At 38.6% G+C, this 16,259-nt stretch overlaps 1 protein-coding gene across 3 annotated transcripts in view; it reads left to right on the top strand.

Moving 5' to 3' along the window:
- The window catches only part of LOC149542687 (uncharacterized), a 79,044-nt gene extending 63,627 nt beyond the window's left edge, over positions 1–15,417 (top strand). For all 3 annotated transcript variants that reach the window (XM_089797568.1, XM_089797567.1, XM_089797569.1), the window contains exons 3-6: positions 982–1,046; positions 14,559–14,627; positions 14,767–14,816; positions 14,981–15,417. In XM_089797568.1, the coding sequence (XP_089653694.1) occupies positions 982–1,046; positions 14,559–14,627; positions 14,767–14,816; positions 14,981–15,092 (296 nt within the window). In that variant the 3' untranslated portion in view covers positions 15,093–15,417. The remainder of the gene's footprint in view (positions 1–981; positions 1,047–14,558; positions 14,628–14,766; positions 14,817–14,980) is intronic.
- Positions 15,418–16,259: the final 842 nt, after the last annotated feature.

Here is a 16,259-nt window from a genome sequence, read left to right on the forward strand (position 1 = left end):
AGCTGGGAAATTTTATTCTTTCATCACTCTTTTTCATTAGCCATTTCTGTCCCTTGTTTTAAACTAGGCAACCTTGCTTCAGTTTGTGCCAACATTAGTGCTTTCTAGGATATGATTGGCTTCTCATGGTCATTGTGGATGTCTTATATGTATCTTGCACTGAGACTAGCCATATCATATTTTTCATCTTCTTTCAACCTCTCATTGAGAAGTGATGTACGTGCGCTTTGAACTTCATTCCCCTTGGCTTTTCCATTTGTTTGAGACGTCTATGACCCATCCTTTGTTTTCTAATAATTGCTTTCATTTTCAACAGCTTACTCTAATTCATTGCTTTGCTTTGCTTTGTGAGATTGTCTGATTATTACCACATTTTAAAACTAAATATCGATAATAAATATCTTGCTCACATGAGCATCAACACAAGTTCCTCACAAGCAAATAGATTTTCCATATCAAATGGAAGGCCAAGAGTCACTATTTAGAAATCCAACTTTTTTAGAAGTTACTTCCTGTGGCAGACCAAGAGTCGTGGCATAGAATTTGACTTTAGGTGTCCCTATGGGAATTGAACTTGGTCTCCTGTCAGGTTATATATATATATATATGTATATGTATGTATGTATGTAAGGAGAATGTCTGGAAGGAAGTGAACCTTTTCTAATAATAATGTGCAGGATATCCTGGCAATCAAGGAAAACCCTATTTTCCATTTGCAATGGTTGGTATCCACTTTTCTGTGAAACCAGAATTAGTTTTGAATTGTAATTAGTTCAGATTTTTTCTTGCCCATTGAAGGAATTTATGCATGGTACTGCAGATTCTGTTTTAAATCTCATATTACCATCTGATGGAACAAAACTTTACACATCTTTTGTGAGTTATCAATTGCCAAAATTTAAACATTTTTCAGTCGTGCCTGTTGTTTTAATCATTTACAGCTTTGGGGTTTTTCATGACCCTTGTCATTTGTTAATGCAGCACTGCACATGGCATCTGGAAATGGGCACCTTGATCTTGTGCGATATTTGATTAATCATGGAGTGGTAAGCAAGTTTCATGATTTCCTAGACTAAATATTTGTAGTATTCTTTAAATGGCTTTTCAAGTTCTAAAAGTTAATTTGACTTATTCAGAAATTTCTAGACTTATAATAAATAAACCTGGATATACTTGATGTTAATCTTAGATTGGTTTGACAAGGCAGTGACAAAACACTTAGTCATTATCTATTAGTATTCAATGCAAGTGGAGTGATCAGAGCAAGCCGGACAATCAGTGCGAGCTGAGTTTTCAAAGCATGCCGAGCATCAGTTGCCAGACAATATGTGCTGAGTGATATACCTAGTATGTGTCGAGTCACTCATGAGCCGAGCAGACTATACATGCCGAGTGACTCAGGAGTCGAGTAAACAGAGTTTGCCGAGCCATTTAGGAACCAAGTTACAACATTGTGAATATAGTGATGGTCGAGCATTAGAGCCTTTAGATGCCGAGTAAACATTTTTGTACATAGTTGTTTGTAATGGCACAAATTTCTATGTAAATCGTTTTTGGGCCGACTTAACGATTGTTTTACAATTCTAAAAGATATGTATGGAGGTATATTATGAATTTCTATGCAATACATGCAACCAATCAAATTAAAGGATGTTATAAGTGGCAATATGGATCAACCACAGCCGTTGATTCCTACCTAACCCAAGCCCACCTATGTTTACTTAAGGAGGCAAACCTGTAAGAGTTTGCATGGAGAGTGAATGCGTAGTAGGAGACAAATGCTAAGTGTAGAGAGAGCATTCATGGTGGCTATGGAGGTTGTGATAATGTTATGAATTGCAGAATCAGTTAGAGAGAACAGAGGAAAGTAGAGAGAGGACAAAGGAGACACATCTAATCTGAAGGATCAAGGATACATCAGGAAGGAGAAGGTCTAACATCCAACAACAATGTGCTAACCGAAGGATCATGATGCTGAATCATTTTGATAGGTGATATAGAGTAAATCTCCTAACAGAGTAGTCTTAACAGTCTTGTGTAAATCTCTTAATCGAGTGCTTGCTTTTATTGTAAGTTTAAGTTCTCTAATAAGGCACACTTTTAGTAGGGTGTTGAAATCCTTTAACAGGGTGAGACCTAACAGTCTTTGTAAGCCTTTAATAGGGCAGACCCCTCACAAGGTAGATCATAGTTTATGATCAAACTTATTGTAACCATAATTGGCTACACTTTACAGCTGTAGTAGTGAAGATTTGTGGGTGTCATCCCCACCCTAGTTTTACCTTCTCATTGGAGGGTTTTGGGGTAACAAATTTATTGTGTTATGTGTTATTTGTTTCATACTATGGATGAACATGTATAGTTAGCTATTTCAATTTACATGCTAAATTATGAGATGGATGTGTGTTGAATGTTTTATGGTTAATGTAATAACCACCCCTTTTTTGTTTTTTGAGGAGACTTGCAGAATTACTAAGTATTATCAATTAGAGTGTTATTTTCAACATGACATTTTGACAAACACTATGAAACATACATTGATAAATATGCAAAGTCTAGAACCTCCTTATTTGCTGATAAAATATTTATTTTGCAATATAAATGTTTACATACAATTGCCTTATAGGCTGCAGCAAATATTCAGATTGATATTTAACAATTACAATGCCTAAAATGAACAGTATGGTGGAAGGAACTTGGAAGTAGTGATCTGCAGATGAAATGACAGCGTCCCGACTTTTAACCGGCAAGAGTGGGCAAGAAAACTCAATACAATGCTGTTCATGCACTGTAGCAGCACTATTCACGGCACCGTAGCAGTTTCACTATTCATCTGCACTATAGCAAAACATTGTTCATGTGCATTGTAGCAAAACACTGTTCATGCGCATTGTAGCAAAAACACTAGTCATGCACATTGTAGCAAAACACTATTCATAGCCACTGTAGCAAAAACACTATTCACGCGCACTATAGCAAAAACACTATTCATGCGCACTGTAGCAAAATTACCATTCGCGGGAACTGTAGCAAACACTATTCATGGCTGCATAACCTTGACTTTAGAGCTCTTAAATCATGCGTAAAATAACCAATAAATCCCACTGTGTTTCCTAAATGAAAATGCTCGATAATCCTCCTAACTGTGTCTTTCAACAGTGAAGAGAATGCTAGCAAAGAGGGGTTTCATTCTCCAAGCTCAACAATTAGATTTCCCAAAAATCCAATAGCATAATAATAATATCATCCAAGCATGCCTCAACTCATTCCAGCCAAGAGAATATAAAGTCCTCAAGGAAGTCGACTTCATTTGCATAAGCAATGTGGGATAAATGAGAAACACCTTTTTAAAACAACTTTATAATAAAGTGACTTAATTGATAAGTTTTTTATTTAATTATCACTTTATAATAAAGTAAATTAACTTGGGCATTAAAATCATATAAGAGTCGAACTCAGAATACCATATATGATAGCTTGTCGGAAAGAGCTCAACCAAATCCACCAAGTCGAACACTGGAAATTTCCATATCACTCGACTCCCACTGACTTACTAAAAATGGTAACTCCTAAAAATACTGCCAAACGAGCGCCCTCATCACTTCATTAGTCTACAAAAGCTCCTAGAGGCTAATCTATTGACCCTGATGGTCACATTAAGTAGGGGACCTTACAATCTGCCCCCTTGAAACTGCTTGTCCTTAAGCAATCTCAGTTCTTGATGCTGCAATACTTGCTCTTTTTCCTAAGTAGCATCCTCCTCTGGCAGGTTTCTCCACTTAACCAAGTATTCTTTAACTACCCTGTTCCTAAGAGTCCTCTCTCTAGTATCCAGAATAGCTTCAAGAACCAACACAAGCTTGCCCTCATCCAACGGTGGCAAATCTGCAGAAGGCACAATTCGTTGACCAATGACTTTCTTAAGTCTTGACACATGAAACACATTATGTACTCGACTACACTTCGGAAGCTCAATCTCATAGGCGACCACGCCCACTTTGCGAATCACTCTGCAGGGGCCATAAAACCTAGGCTTCAGCTTCTCGGCTCCGCTATTCTTGAGCAATGATTGTCTGTATGGTTGTAGCCTCAAGTAGACCATATCCCCTACCTCAAAATTGCACTCTACCCTATGCTGTTTAGCATACAACTTCTATTGATTCTAAGCCTGCTGTATGTTCTCCCTGAGCACTTTCAGGATATCTTGACTATCCTGCAATAAGTCTTTGGCTTTGGGCACCCTGCTGTCCCCCAAAACTAAATCGATGAAGCTAGGTGCTTCATAACCATATAGTGCCATGAAGGGAGTCATCCTAATGGACATATGATAAGTGGTATTATAACAGTACTCTCCCATATGCAGCTATCTGACCCAAGCTCTTTGTTGAGCACTCACATAGTTTCTCAAATATTCGTCCACCTATTTATTCACAATCTCCGTCTGCCCATTTGTCTACGGATGGTAATTAGTGCTGGGTGTAAGATCTGTACCACACAACCTAAACAATTCTTGCCAAAAAATACTCATAAATTTACTATCCCGGTCGCTGACTATGAATCTAGGCAGCCCATGTAACCTGAATATCTCTGTAAAGAAAAGATCTACCACCTATACTACTGTGTAAGTGGATGGAATAGCAAAGAAGTGAGCGAATTTTGTGAAGCGGTCTACCACCTCATAGATGCAATCTCTCCCCTACACTCATGGTAAACCAATGATGGAGTCCATAGAAATGCTTTCCCATTTCCCATCCGGAATGGGCAAGGGCTATAGTAAACCCGCAGGAAACGTGTGCTCTCCCTTATTCTGCTGACAAACAACACACTCCCTAACATACCTTTGAACATCATCCTTGAGCCCTCTCCATGAGAATCACTCTTGGATCTGCCTGTAGGTCTTGAAGACCCCTGGATGCCCAGCTTTAGGTGCATCATAAAATGCCCTCAGAATCTCCTCTCTAAACTGTGATGTAGGGATCAAATAAATCCTGTCCTGAAATCTTATCAACCCATCCAACACTGCATACCTATCATCTTGAATGGTACCCACAACTACCGTAGAAGCCCAATCATCTCCTACATACTCCGCTGCAATACGATCTCTCCAATCTCTTGAAATTTCTGCTAGAGCACATAAGTAAGGTCTCCGAGAGAAAGCGTTAGCCACCACATTTTTCTTACCTTTGACAAACTCTATGTCAAAGTCATAAGCTTGCAATTTGATAACCCATTTTTGCTGCCGGTCATTAAGATCACGCTGGCCCATGAAGTATTTAATACTATTGTGATCAGTCTTGATCACAAAACGCCCACCTACCAAATAAGATCTGAATTTGGCCAATGCATGCATTATGGCCAACATTTCCCTGTCGTAGATAGAATAGCTCCTCTCAACTCGGAGCTTCCTACTCTCGAAAGCAATGGGGTGTCTCTCCTGCATCAATATTGCCCCTATCCCATCTCTTGAAGCATCACACTGAAGCTCAAATAGTTTCGTAAAATCAAGTAGAGCTAGAACCGGACAAGATGACATTATTTGTTTGAAGTGGTCAAAACATCTCTGCGCTGCCTCTATCCATGTGAAGGCTGCCTTCTTAGTGAGATTCGTCAAAGGTGCAACAATCTGTGAGAATCCCCTAAACCTCCTATAAAAACCACATAAACTAAAGAACCCCTTGAGCTGTGTGAGGTTTGTGGGAGTAGGCCAATCCACAATAGCTCGAATCTTTTTGAGATCAACCTGAACACCATCTACACTAATGATATGCTCAAGGTAAAGGAGCTCGGTCATGCCAAACTCGCATTTAGATTCCCTGGCATACAACGACTCTCTCCAGAATAGATAAAACCTCCTCTAGATCTTGTAAGTACTCCTCCCAGGTCTTACTGAAGACCAACATGTCATCAAAGAAGATCAAGACGAATCTCCTCAATTGCCTCTTGAATACCTGGTTCATAAAACTTTGAAATGTAGTGGGTGCATTGGTTAGCCTAAATGGCATAACCATAAACTCAAAGTGGCCAAAGTAACATTGGAAGGCTGTCTTCTCGATGTCCTCTGCTCTCATTCGTATCTGATGGTATCCGGATCGTAAATCAATTTTGGTGAAGAAGCATGCCCCATGTAGCTCATCAATCAACTCATCAATCCTAGGAATGGGATACCTGTTTTTAATTGTTTTTTTATTTAGTGCACTGTAATCGATGCACATGTGCATTGTCGCATCCTTCTTCTTTACAAAAGCTATTGCTGAAGCAAAAGGACTTTTGCTAAGCCTAATGTGCCCCATCTCCAACAACTCCTTAATTGCCTTCTCTATCTCATCCTTGTGTTTCTTAGGATGATGATAGGGAGTAATCATAACTAGTTTGGCTCCTTCCTTGAGCTCAATAACATGCTCTATCCCCCTATCAGGAGGAACCCCATGCAGAATCTTGCCAAATACTTTAGTGTGCCTGTCAAGTATCTCTTCGATATCTGGTGGATGACTCTTCCCTTGTGGCTCTCGTGAAGCTGGCATAGTGAAACATTTTGCTATCCACTCTGTCATTATGCCGAAAAAGTCTGCATTCTCCTCAAGGAGACTACCTTGCAACTACCATTAGAAAGTCCTCTGAGTACAATAGTTTTGCCCTCATGCTAGAATCTCATCTTCAATTTTGCTAGGTTGAGTGTGAACTCAACTAGCGATGCCATCCATGTCATGCCGAGGATGACATCATAGTCTCCCATGTCTACTACATAGAACTCATACTCCAACTCATAGCCATCTCCAAACTTGATGTGAAGATTAGATATCTTCTGAGTGCATAATAATTTGTCACCATTAGCTATCATGACTCTAAACCCAGCTGCTCCTCGGTCTGTAAACCTCTTGTAGCTACCAACCGTGCATCAATGAAATACCCTTGACCTTAAATATGATTGCCTTCTTTGCCCTCGTTAATCGTGCCAATGACTTCTCATCCTCAGGAATGTTGCTCTCCTCTATAGTGCTATCCTCATCTGAAATCAGAGTGCTAATCCTCCCTCTCTAACTGTGACTCCTCTATTGAGAAATACTCCATTTGATTTGCCTTAGCCTTGAGAGGACACTTATGAGATAAGTCCCAAGGCTCTCTGCAATGAAAACATAGCTTCTTCCTCCACAACTCATTTAGGGTGTCATTATCCAACTTATTATCCCTTTTTGGCTGGGCATCCTTGTGAAAAGATTTTTTGTCCTCCTTGTCCTTCATATGTGAATCCCTATGCTGAAATCTGCTCCCAAAAGAAGGTGCTAAGTCACGAGCCTTCTTAGTAGCCTCCTGTAATGTAGCTAGGTCATGCCCCTTGATCCAACCCCTCAAGGGATTTGAGAGTCCATCCATAAACAACAGTACTAATCTTCTCTTTGAAATATCTGTGACCGACACAGCTAACCTCTGAAACTCACTGATATATGTCTCAATTGATCCCCACTGCTTGAGTTGTGCCAACTCCATAAACTGTAGCTTGGGATCCCTAGTATCAAATCTTTCTATGAGTCTCTCAGTGAACTCCTTGTAAGATGTGATCTGATTATGCCCCATGGTTACAATGCAATGGTGCCACCACTCATGCGCTGGACCATCCAAATGAATAGCTGCATACTTGATAGCCTCCTCCTTAGGCATCGAATTTAGCTGGAAGTATGTATCTACCTTCTACACCCAAGCTTGTGTAGTCATATTCCCTGAAGCATCATAATAAGGTAAATAAAGTTTTCCAACTTTCTTTCTCAGCTCAAAGTTTTGATTCCTCCCTCCAGCTCTAGGCATGTGTCTCATCCTTACGTCCATGTAATCTTTGAGGGAAATGTCTGCCTGAAACTCTGGTCCACTAGCCTCCCACTCCCTCCTGAATTGATCCTGTAACTTGGTAATTTGCGGTTCATTTACTGGTTGAACTGGATTTCTGGGTGGGAAGGTGGGTAAAAGAGGTCTCGAGCTCGCTGTCCGAGCTAGGCATGCAACGTATCTAAAGTTATCAGCCTCATTCCCATTGTTGCCATGTCCATTATTACCATTAATATTATTCTCAAGATCGTTGTTGTTGCCTCGGCCTCCATTATTATCATTCCCCCTATTGTTATCGTTTCCCCCATTGTTATTGTTTCCATTGTTGGCATCACCTGGATTAATATTGACACGCATTTGTCTAGCCATAAACTACAACATCATATCCATTAGCCTATTTTGCTCTTGTTGCATACGCTGCCCCTCCTCTAATGTACCCAGTAACCGTCTGAACATTACCTCCTGATTTGGACTGGTATTCCTGTCATCTCGGTCACCCATGCTGCTGTCTTGTTTAAAGAATATCTCTTCTGTGTCTGTATGATTGGATTGTATGTCCCTCTGCATGGATGAACTAGACTATTCATTCTGCAAGTTTGAACTCCTACTTTTTCTTGCTTTGGTATTGCGGAAATTATAAAGCCCTCGTTGCATGCTCAAACATAAATACTTGGCCCTTGTAATTTTTGCTTTTTGTGTTTTGACATTTTGTCAAACACTTTTCTCTCTATCCGATTGTTCCAAATTCCCTATAAGACCTCCACAGGATGGCAGGACTTATAGCTCTGATACCACTATAATAACCACCCTTTGTTTTTTGAGGAGACTTGCAAAATTACTAAGTATTATCAGTTAGAGTGTTATTTTCAACATGGCATTTTGACAAACACTTAGCAAACATACAACGATAAATATGCAAAGTCTAGAACCTCCTTATTTGCTGATAGAATATTGATTTTGCAATAGAAATGTTTATATACAATTGCCTTATAGGCTGCAACAAATATTTAGATTGATATTTAACAATTACAATGCCTAAAATGAATAGTATGGTGGAAGGAATTTGGAAGTAGTGATTTGCAGATGAAATGACAGCGTCCCTACATTTAACTGGCAGGAGTGGGCAAGAAAATTCAATGGAATGCTGTTCATGAACTATAGCAGTGCTATTCACAACACTGTAGCAATTTCACTATTCATGCGCACCATAGCAAAAACACTATTCACGCGCATTGTAGCAAAAACACTATTCATGCACACTGTAGCAAAAACTCTATTCACATGCACTGTAGCAAAACACTATTCATGCGCACTGTAGCAAAAACATTATTCACGGGCATTGTAGCAAAATTACTATTCACGGGCATTGTAACAAACACTAATTATGGCTGCATAACCTGAACTTCAGAGCTCTTAAATCATGTTTAAAATCACCAATAAATCCCACTGTGTTTCTTGAATGAAAACACTCGATAATCCTTTTGATTGTGTCTTCTGTTGTGAGGTTCTCACACCATTGTCCCAAAACTTTGGAGACCCCCCCCCCTTTTTTTTGAATCACCTTGGCAAATTCTTAGTTTTGTCCAACAAATTTTGGTTTTTTTGAAAATTTTTGAGTCTTGGACACCTTTAGGGCCAGTGGGGATAAAGGTTAGATTTATTTTCACTTGGTTTTTTTAACTTGATTTTCCAGAGCCACCAATTCTATCCTTAGGCCTGACAAAATCTGAAAGAGCAACACTTGACAAGATAAAATTGTAAATTTGTACTTAGACATTTTCTTTTGAAAATTTGGATATAATTGTATAAATTTGGACAATTTTCAAAAAAATGAAAATTTTGTTAAATTTGGTTTTGGAAAATCTTAAATTTTTCTTTGGTGAAAATTTTAATTTTGTAGAAATGAGACTAAATTGCAAAAATCGATTTTTGACTCTAGAGGCAATTTTATTTTTGTCAAAAAATTTCTAAATTGCTTAGCTAAATCGATTTGAATTAAAATTGCAAAATTTAGCTTTGATAGATTAAAATTGCCTTGAAAAACTTTTGCCTTTAATGAAATTGGTAATTTAATATTGAAAAATGGCTTTTGGTTAGCCAAAATCCAATTTTAATGATGTTTTAATTATTAAATCCTCATTAAATGGAAATGTTTAACATCTCCAAGGCACCATTTAATTTCCTTTTGCAATTTAGAACTAATTGGCAATTTTAAAAGGCAGTTTTCATTTTGGCAAAATTAATATTTAGCTAAGTATTTAATTGTGGGCCATAATTTTGCATTAATTATTGTTTTTCTTGCTCCCAGGGTCCAAGTCGGCCAGCTTGGAGGGAGTAAGAAAGTTGGGTATAAGAGGAGGCCTCTCTCCCATTTCTTCCTCACTTCTCACTTCTCCTTCTCAAGGCGTTGGCGATTTTGCAAGAGCAGATCTGTACTCTTCTTGCTTGGCGAATTTTGTGGAAGGCGAAATTTGTGGGAGCTGAAATTTGTGGGAGCCGAATTTTGTGGAGGGCGAATTTTGTGGGAGCCGAAATTTGTGGAAGATAAAATTATGATTTTTGCAAGAAGCTGCGATTTTTGGCCCTAGGTTGGGTAATTTTATTTGGAGGTGAATTACATGATAAATTTCTGATTTGCAAGTGGATTTGAAGTTCTTGAGGTCTAGTCCTAATTCCGAAAAGTTGCTATATGATTATTGGTTAAGGTGAATTTTCATTATTTAGAGTTGCAAGGGGTCCTTAAGCTGACATCCGTCTTTCGTTCTAGTCTAAGGATTGCTTCCCTTGGTTCTACTTGCCTTCTGGTCCACCACTCTACCATCCCGTAATAGGGTGACGAGTATGGAGGATGTTAGTGCAAGTAAGAATCCCAAGCGGACAAACATTGAGAAAGACAAAGAGGATATGATGCCCAAAACACCCTTCTTCTCGAAAATGAAGAGAATAACCGACATCAATATCGGTACAGTGGACATGATACGAATGAAGGATACACTATAGGAAGGACAATCCCCCTTGGCTATTGGTAAAGGTAATTTCAAATCATGTAGAGTTGAAAGGGGTCCTTAAGCAAATTTCTCTCTTTCGTTCTAGTCTAAGGATTGCCTCCCTTGGTTCTGCTAGTCTAATTGTCCACCACTTTACCATCCCGTAATAGGGTGATGAGATGAAGGATGTTAGTACAAGCAAAAATCCTAACAGGACAAACTTTAAGAAAGACAAAGAGGATATGATGCCCAAAACACCCGTCTTCTCGAAAATGAGGCGAATAACCAATTCCAATGGCGGTACCATAAAAGGATATACAAAAGGCAGTTGCACATCACAGCTCATGCGTCAACACTTCTATTTCAACCATGATGAGCGATGTTGCTGTGGCACTTGATTTTGAGGATATTAGAGAAGAGGATGTCAACAAGATAGATAATAGATTGAGGTTGGGTGAGTTAGGAAAGGTTTCTATCAAGAAGAAGCATTTGGACACCCTTTCCTCTCTCAATGCTTTTATTGGATTTGCAAAGAAATATGAGAAGGATCATGAAAGGATACTACAAGTAGCAAGCAACGTGGTGAAATTAGTGGAACTCAAGGCGAAGCACACACCTTGTCCTCCTCTGGAAGAAGTTAATGAAAGGCTAGCGAAGTTTATTGTCTTAGCTAAGAAAATGAAAGAAAAGGGAAGAGTTATATTAGAAGATCATTTGATGTAAGCCCAAATGGCAATTTCTCTTTCTTCTAGAATAGGACAAGTGTCTATTTCTGATTGGCCACCATTTTGGTGCCTTCTCATTGGTTGCCACTTTTTGTACTTTTTTCATTGGTCCATTAACGAGGTGGCAGCTTCTCATTGGCCGATGAGGTGGCAACCCTAATTAGGGTTTTGAGGATCCAATCTGGATCATTGATCTTGTTTTGATCTCCATCGTCCGTTGTATTTTTGGCCCCTATATAAGGCCACTTACTCTCATTTGTAAAGTGTTGGAGAAATTGTTGCGAAGATAATACCAAAATTGCTCTCTTCTTCATTGTTGCGATTTGCATGTTGATTAAGAACATTGGGTGTTATTGCATGTTTTCTACTTCCACATAGTTAGATTTCTTTTCAAGTTGTTGAAGCAAATTTTATTTCAAGTTGTTTAAGCAAGAGTAAAGTAGATGGATAGTTGTATGGTAGCTTTGGTAAATGTTTGATAGGGGTCAATACTAGACCACTAGCATCCTAGCGGCTGGTTGGGAAGTCTTGTGTGGTAAACTAGTTTATTTTTCCTTAGAATCATTGCATCTATGGAGGTGGGGCCGTTGGTTAGCCTTCATTAGGTTCGATCCTTGTCCATTTGCTAACCTTCCATTCATAGGAGTAGGAGTAGAATAGTGAGTAGTTGGGCAGTCAAAGTTTAGAGAGGAAAGTTAGAGAAGTAAGTCAAGTATTAGAACACTTCCATTCACCTTCCACCACCACCGCTTTCCCACCAACATCATCATTGGCAGACACATCCTCCATCATCACCACCATTAACATTATATGCCATCCGCATACTTCACAAACCCATCATCATCTCCATCATTCCATCAAAGTTCAAGTCATCCTTGAATGAATAGCGTAAGGCCGCCTACGTGATTACCGGCAAATCACATCGATAAAACTGAGCGAGTATCCGCAAGTGTAAGGAACATTAGAGTTGTTCTCATATCCCATGAGCAATAACTTTTCAAGAGAGGAATTGTATGTTTGATACTCTGTATCGGATATCCAATTTCTAATATGTTATGTAAGTGATACAAAACTCGCATCAACATCTTTCAACAGTGAAGAGAATGCTAGCAAAGAGGGGTTTCATCCTCCAAGCTCAACAATTAGATTTCCTAGAAATCCAATAGCATAATAATAATATCATCCAAGCATGCCTCAACTCATTCCAGCCAAGAGAATATAAAGTACTCAAGGAAGTCGACTTCATTTGCATAAACAATGTGGAATAAATGGGAAATACCTTTTTAAAACAACTTTATAATAAAGTGACTTAATTGATAAGTCTTTTATTTAATTATCACTTTATAATAAAGTAAATTAACTTTGGCATTAAAATCATATAAGAGTTGAACTTAGAATACCAGATATGATAGCTTGTCGAAAAGAGCTCAACCAAATCCACCAAGCCGAACACTGGAAATTTCCATATCACTTGACTCCCACTGACTTACTAAAAATAATAACTCCTGAAAATACTGCCAAATGAGCTCCTTAATCACTTTATTAGCCTACGGAAGCTCCTATCATTAGGTAATCTACTGACCTTGATGGTGACATTAAGTAGGGGACATTACAGTTAAAGTTTTGAAGTGATGATTCACCCCCCCCCACTCTCAGAGTTTACTTTCCCATTGTAATTTCCAACACTTGATTCTGATATTTTTCGATCTAGTGTTTGCTTTGTGATATTGCTATCAAGATTCAATTGTGTAGTTATCGAGTCAAACTCATTGGCCCATGTTTCATGAGTATAGTTCAAACAAACCCATCTCTCATGAGAATGAATGGAGCACTTGGCACTCATTGGATCTAGGGGATGCTCACAGAGGTGAAGCACTAGGACTTCCCAAAAGGTCACCCATCCCAGTGCTACTCCATCTTGAGCACACTCAACTACGGAGTTTCCTCTATGGTTAAACCCACTTTGCTTGCAACCCCATTTCTAAAACCTTCACCAAGTGTTGTGCCTTATGAATCATTCATTAGAAATCCCTTTAAGCTCATCAATTGATAAGGAGATTTTTTCCACAGCAAGTCAAATTGTGATATTGCTATCAAGATTCAACTATCTAATTCTTGAGTCATACTCATTGACCTATGTTTCACGAGTAGTGGTTCAAGCGAACCCATATCTCATGAGAATGAATGGAGCACTTGCCACTCATTGGATCTAGGTGATGCTCACAGAGGTGAAGCATCGAGACTTCCCGGGAGGTTACCCATCCCAGGACTATTCCAGCTTGAGCGTGCTCAAGTATGGAGTTTCTTCCATGGTTAAACCCACTCTGCTTGCAACCCCATTTGTTAAACCTTCACCAAGTGTTTTCTTTGTTAATAATGCTAGATAGTTTACCCCACACAAGTAGAGTTGATTTGGGCTGTGGGTTTGCTCTCCATAGGTCACAAGTTTGACCCTCTCCCAGATTTAAGATGGAGGACTTCTTGTGGGCTGTGGATCCCCCGAAGTGACTTGTCTTGCTTCCGTTCACCGCTTCTTGGACCCCAACTTGGCCATATGTAAGCCCAAGGTAAGGCAGGTTGAGCTGCTGGACTGGGTCACAGGGATACACTTGGTGTAACAAATAAAATAAAATGATAAAAAATAATGCCAAACAGTTTTCTGCATTATGTATTACATATTTTTCAGTTCCTGCTAAAATATGTCTCTCGGCATTGTAAGACATTACCATTAATTTGGGATGGGAGAGAGTTGAACTGCAGTTAAACGTCATTGATTATGTGTCCCCAGAGTGATTTGCCTCAATCATGCAACTGGTATTATACCATGGTTTTACATCAATGGCCTGTCCTCCATATATTTCTCATTTATGTTTAGACTTTAGAGAGAATGAAGTATAAAGGAATCAGAATTAATCAACCTTATCTTTTTGAGTTCATCTTAGATAGCTTTGTGCAGTACTAATGCATTATTTTTAAAATTGTTTCCATCTATTACTGTAAAAACAGACATATGTGATTCCTACTGTAGGACCTTAATGCTTGCAACATTGAGGACAACACACCTCTTCACTGGGCTGCTTTGAATGGACATGCTCAGGTAACTGTTTCTTGTTTCACTTTCATCAGCATGATGATGCATATTATTACTATTATTGTAGTTGAGAAACCAAGTGTCCTCATGACTTTTGTAGATCTTGATCCTAAGGTTCATATTTGTTTCTTTATATTGGTTTCAGGTAGTTCATGAGCTGATTCTGGCAGGTGCTAATGCAGCTGCTCTAAATCGGTAAATCCTTTTCACTGCTCTTACACTCTCTTTCAGAACATGTTCAAAATTACATTGGATTTATATGAAATGGTGCTATGCACGGTCAGATTGGTTTGATGTAGTATTTGATTTAAGATTTTCTCCTTTTCTTGATAAATATATATTTTTGACTCAATGAAAAGGCATGAACGGACACCCTTGGACGAAGCACTGAGTGGTGGTAAAATGGATGTTGTAAATTCAATCAATGCTGCAATGTCTGCACTAGAACTCCAAGTGACACATCTTGGGTGATAGTATATATTTGGTACTGTGCTCAACCTAATAAGGTTCTTCAGTGTTGGGGGTGACAATTTAGTCACAAGTGAGAAAGGATTTTACGTCTAGTTCAGTTATCCACTGTCTCTTGTTGAGGAGGCTTCTCAGAGATGATGTTTATATTCAATCCTAGTAGATTACCATGAATTAAATATCTTTGAACCAATATGAGAATGCTTGTGAAAGACTAATAATTATTACCTGAACATTCTTAGTGAGATGAATTACTTTACTATTTAGATATTTTAATTGTTCGATCATCACCTTTTCCATTTCTAAATATGAGATTGTAGTTAAAGAATTTTGTCTTGTATATAAAAGTGGTAGTAAAAATGTGGAATTACTAAATATGCAAATTAATGGTCTATCTGACTATTTAAGATTTGCAATATATTTTTTACATTATGTATTTTTTGACAGGTTAGGTTTTATGGGAAATCCTCATTTTTATGTGATAGACATCAATGCATACAATCAAATCTGTCTACGGGCCTCATTGAGGGCCAAAAATCACACAAAAGTATATCACCACAGATGCCACTCTACACTATTACCCATGAACTTTTAAATTGGTCAACATGATAAGGTTGCCAACTTTCCAACTAGCTTAGCTACTCTTGGAACATGGGACTTGAGGGGCCAACATCTCAATAGTAGCACTTTTCTCATAAAAATGCAACAAAGACCACCATTTGAGCTTCTACTAACATCTCCACATGTTTCACGAGTACACCCATCATTGCTGTGATCACTACCGAATCCATGCTCTTGACCATATCCTTGATGGCCTTGAATCTACACTAGCACTAGGGGAAGGCTTTGATCATTCAAGTTTGACATGGATGTTATTTTTCACTTATTTCACAAAACTAGAGCATTTATAATTATGAGCACATGCACATCCTTTCTAGTGATGCCCTTTTGAAGGGAAAACAATGTCAAACACTTGACTTAGAGGGCTTTCAATAAGCTCCTTCTTAGTAGCCATTTCCTTGTCCCTAGGGTGACTACTCGAAACTTAAATTGTTAAATTGTAGCTCAAGCTCACATAGCCCTAGATAGAAATGGTAAGTGTAGGAGGGTTGACAAGAAGTTTCCTAAATAAATGTCTAGCAACTCGTTCCACAACATGCATTGAGCCAT

Source organism: Cupressus sempervirens, chromosome 8 (genome assembly GCF_028749045.1).
Source record: "Cupressus sempervirens isolate cs-2001-9-10 chromosome 8, ASM2874904v1, whole genome shotgun sequence".
Lineage (NCBI taxonomy): Eukaryota > Viridiplantae > Streptophyta > Pinopsida > Cupressales > Cupressaceae > Cupressus > Cupressus sempervirens.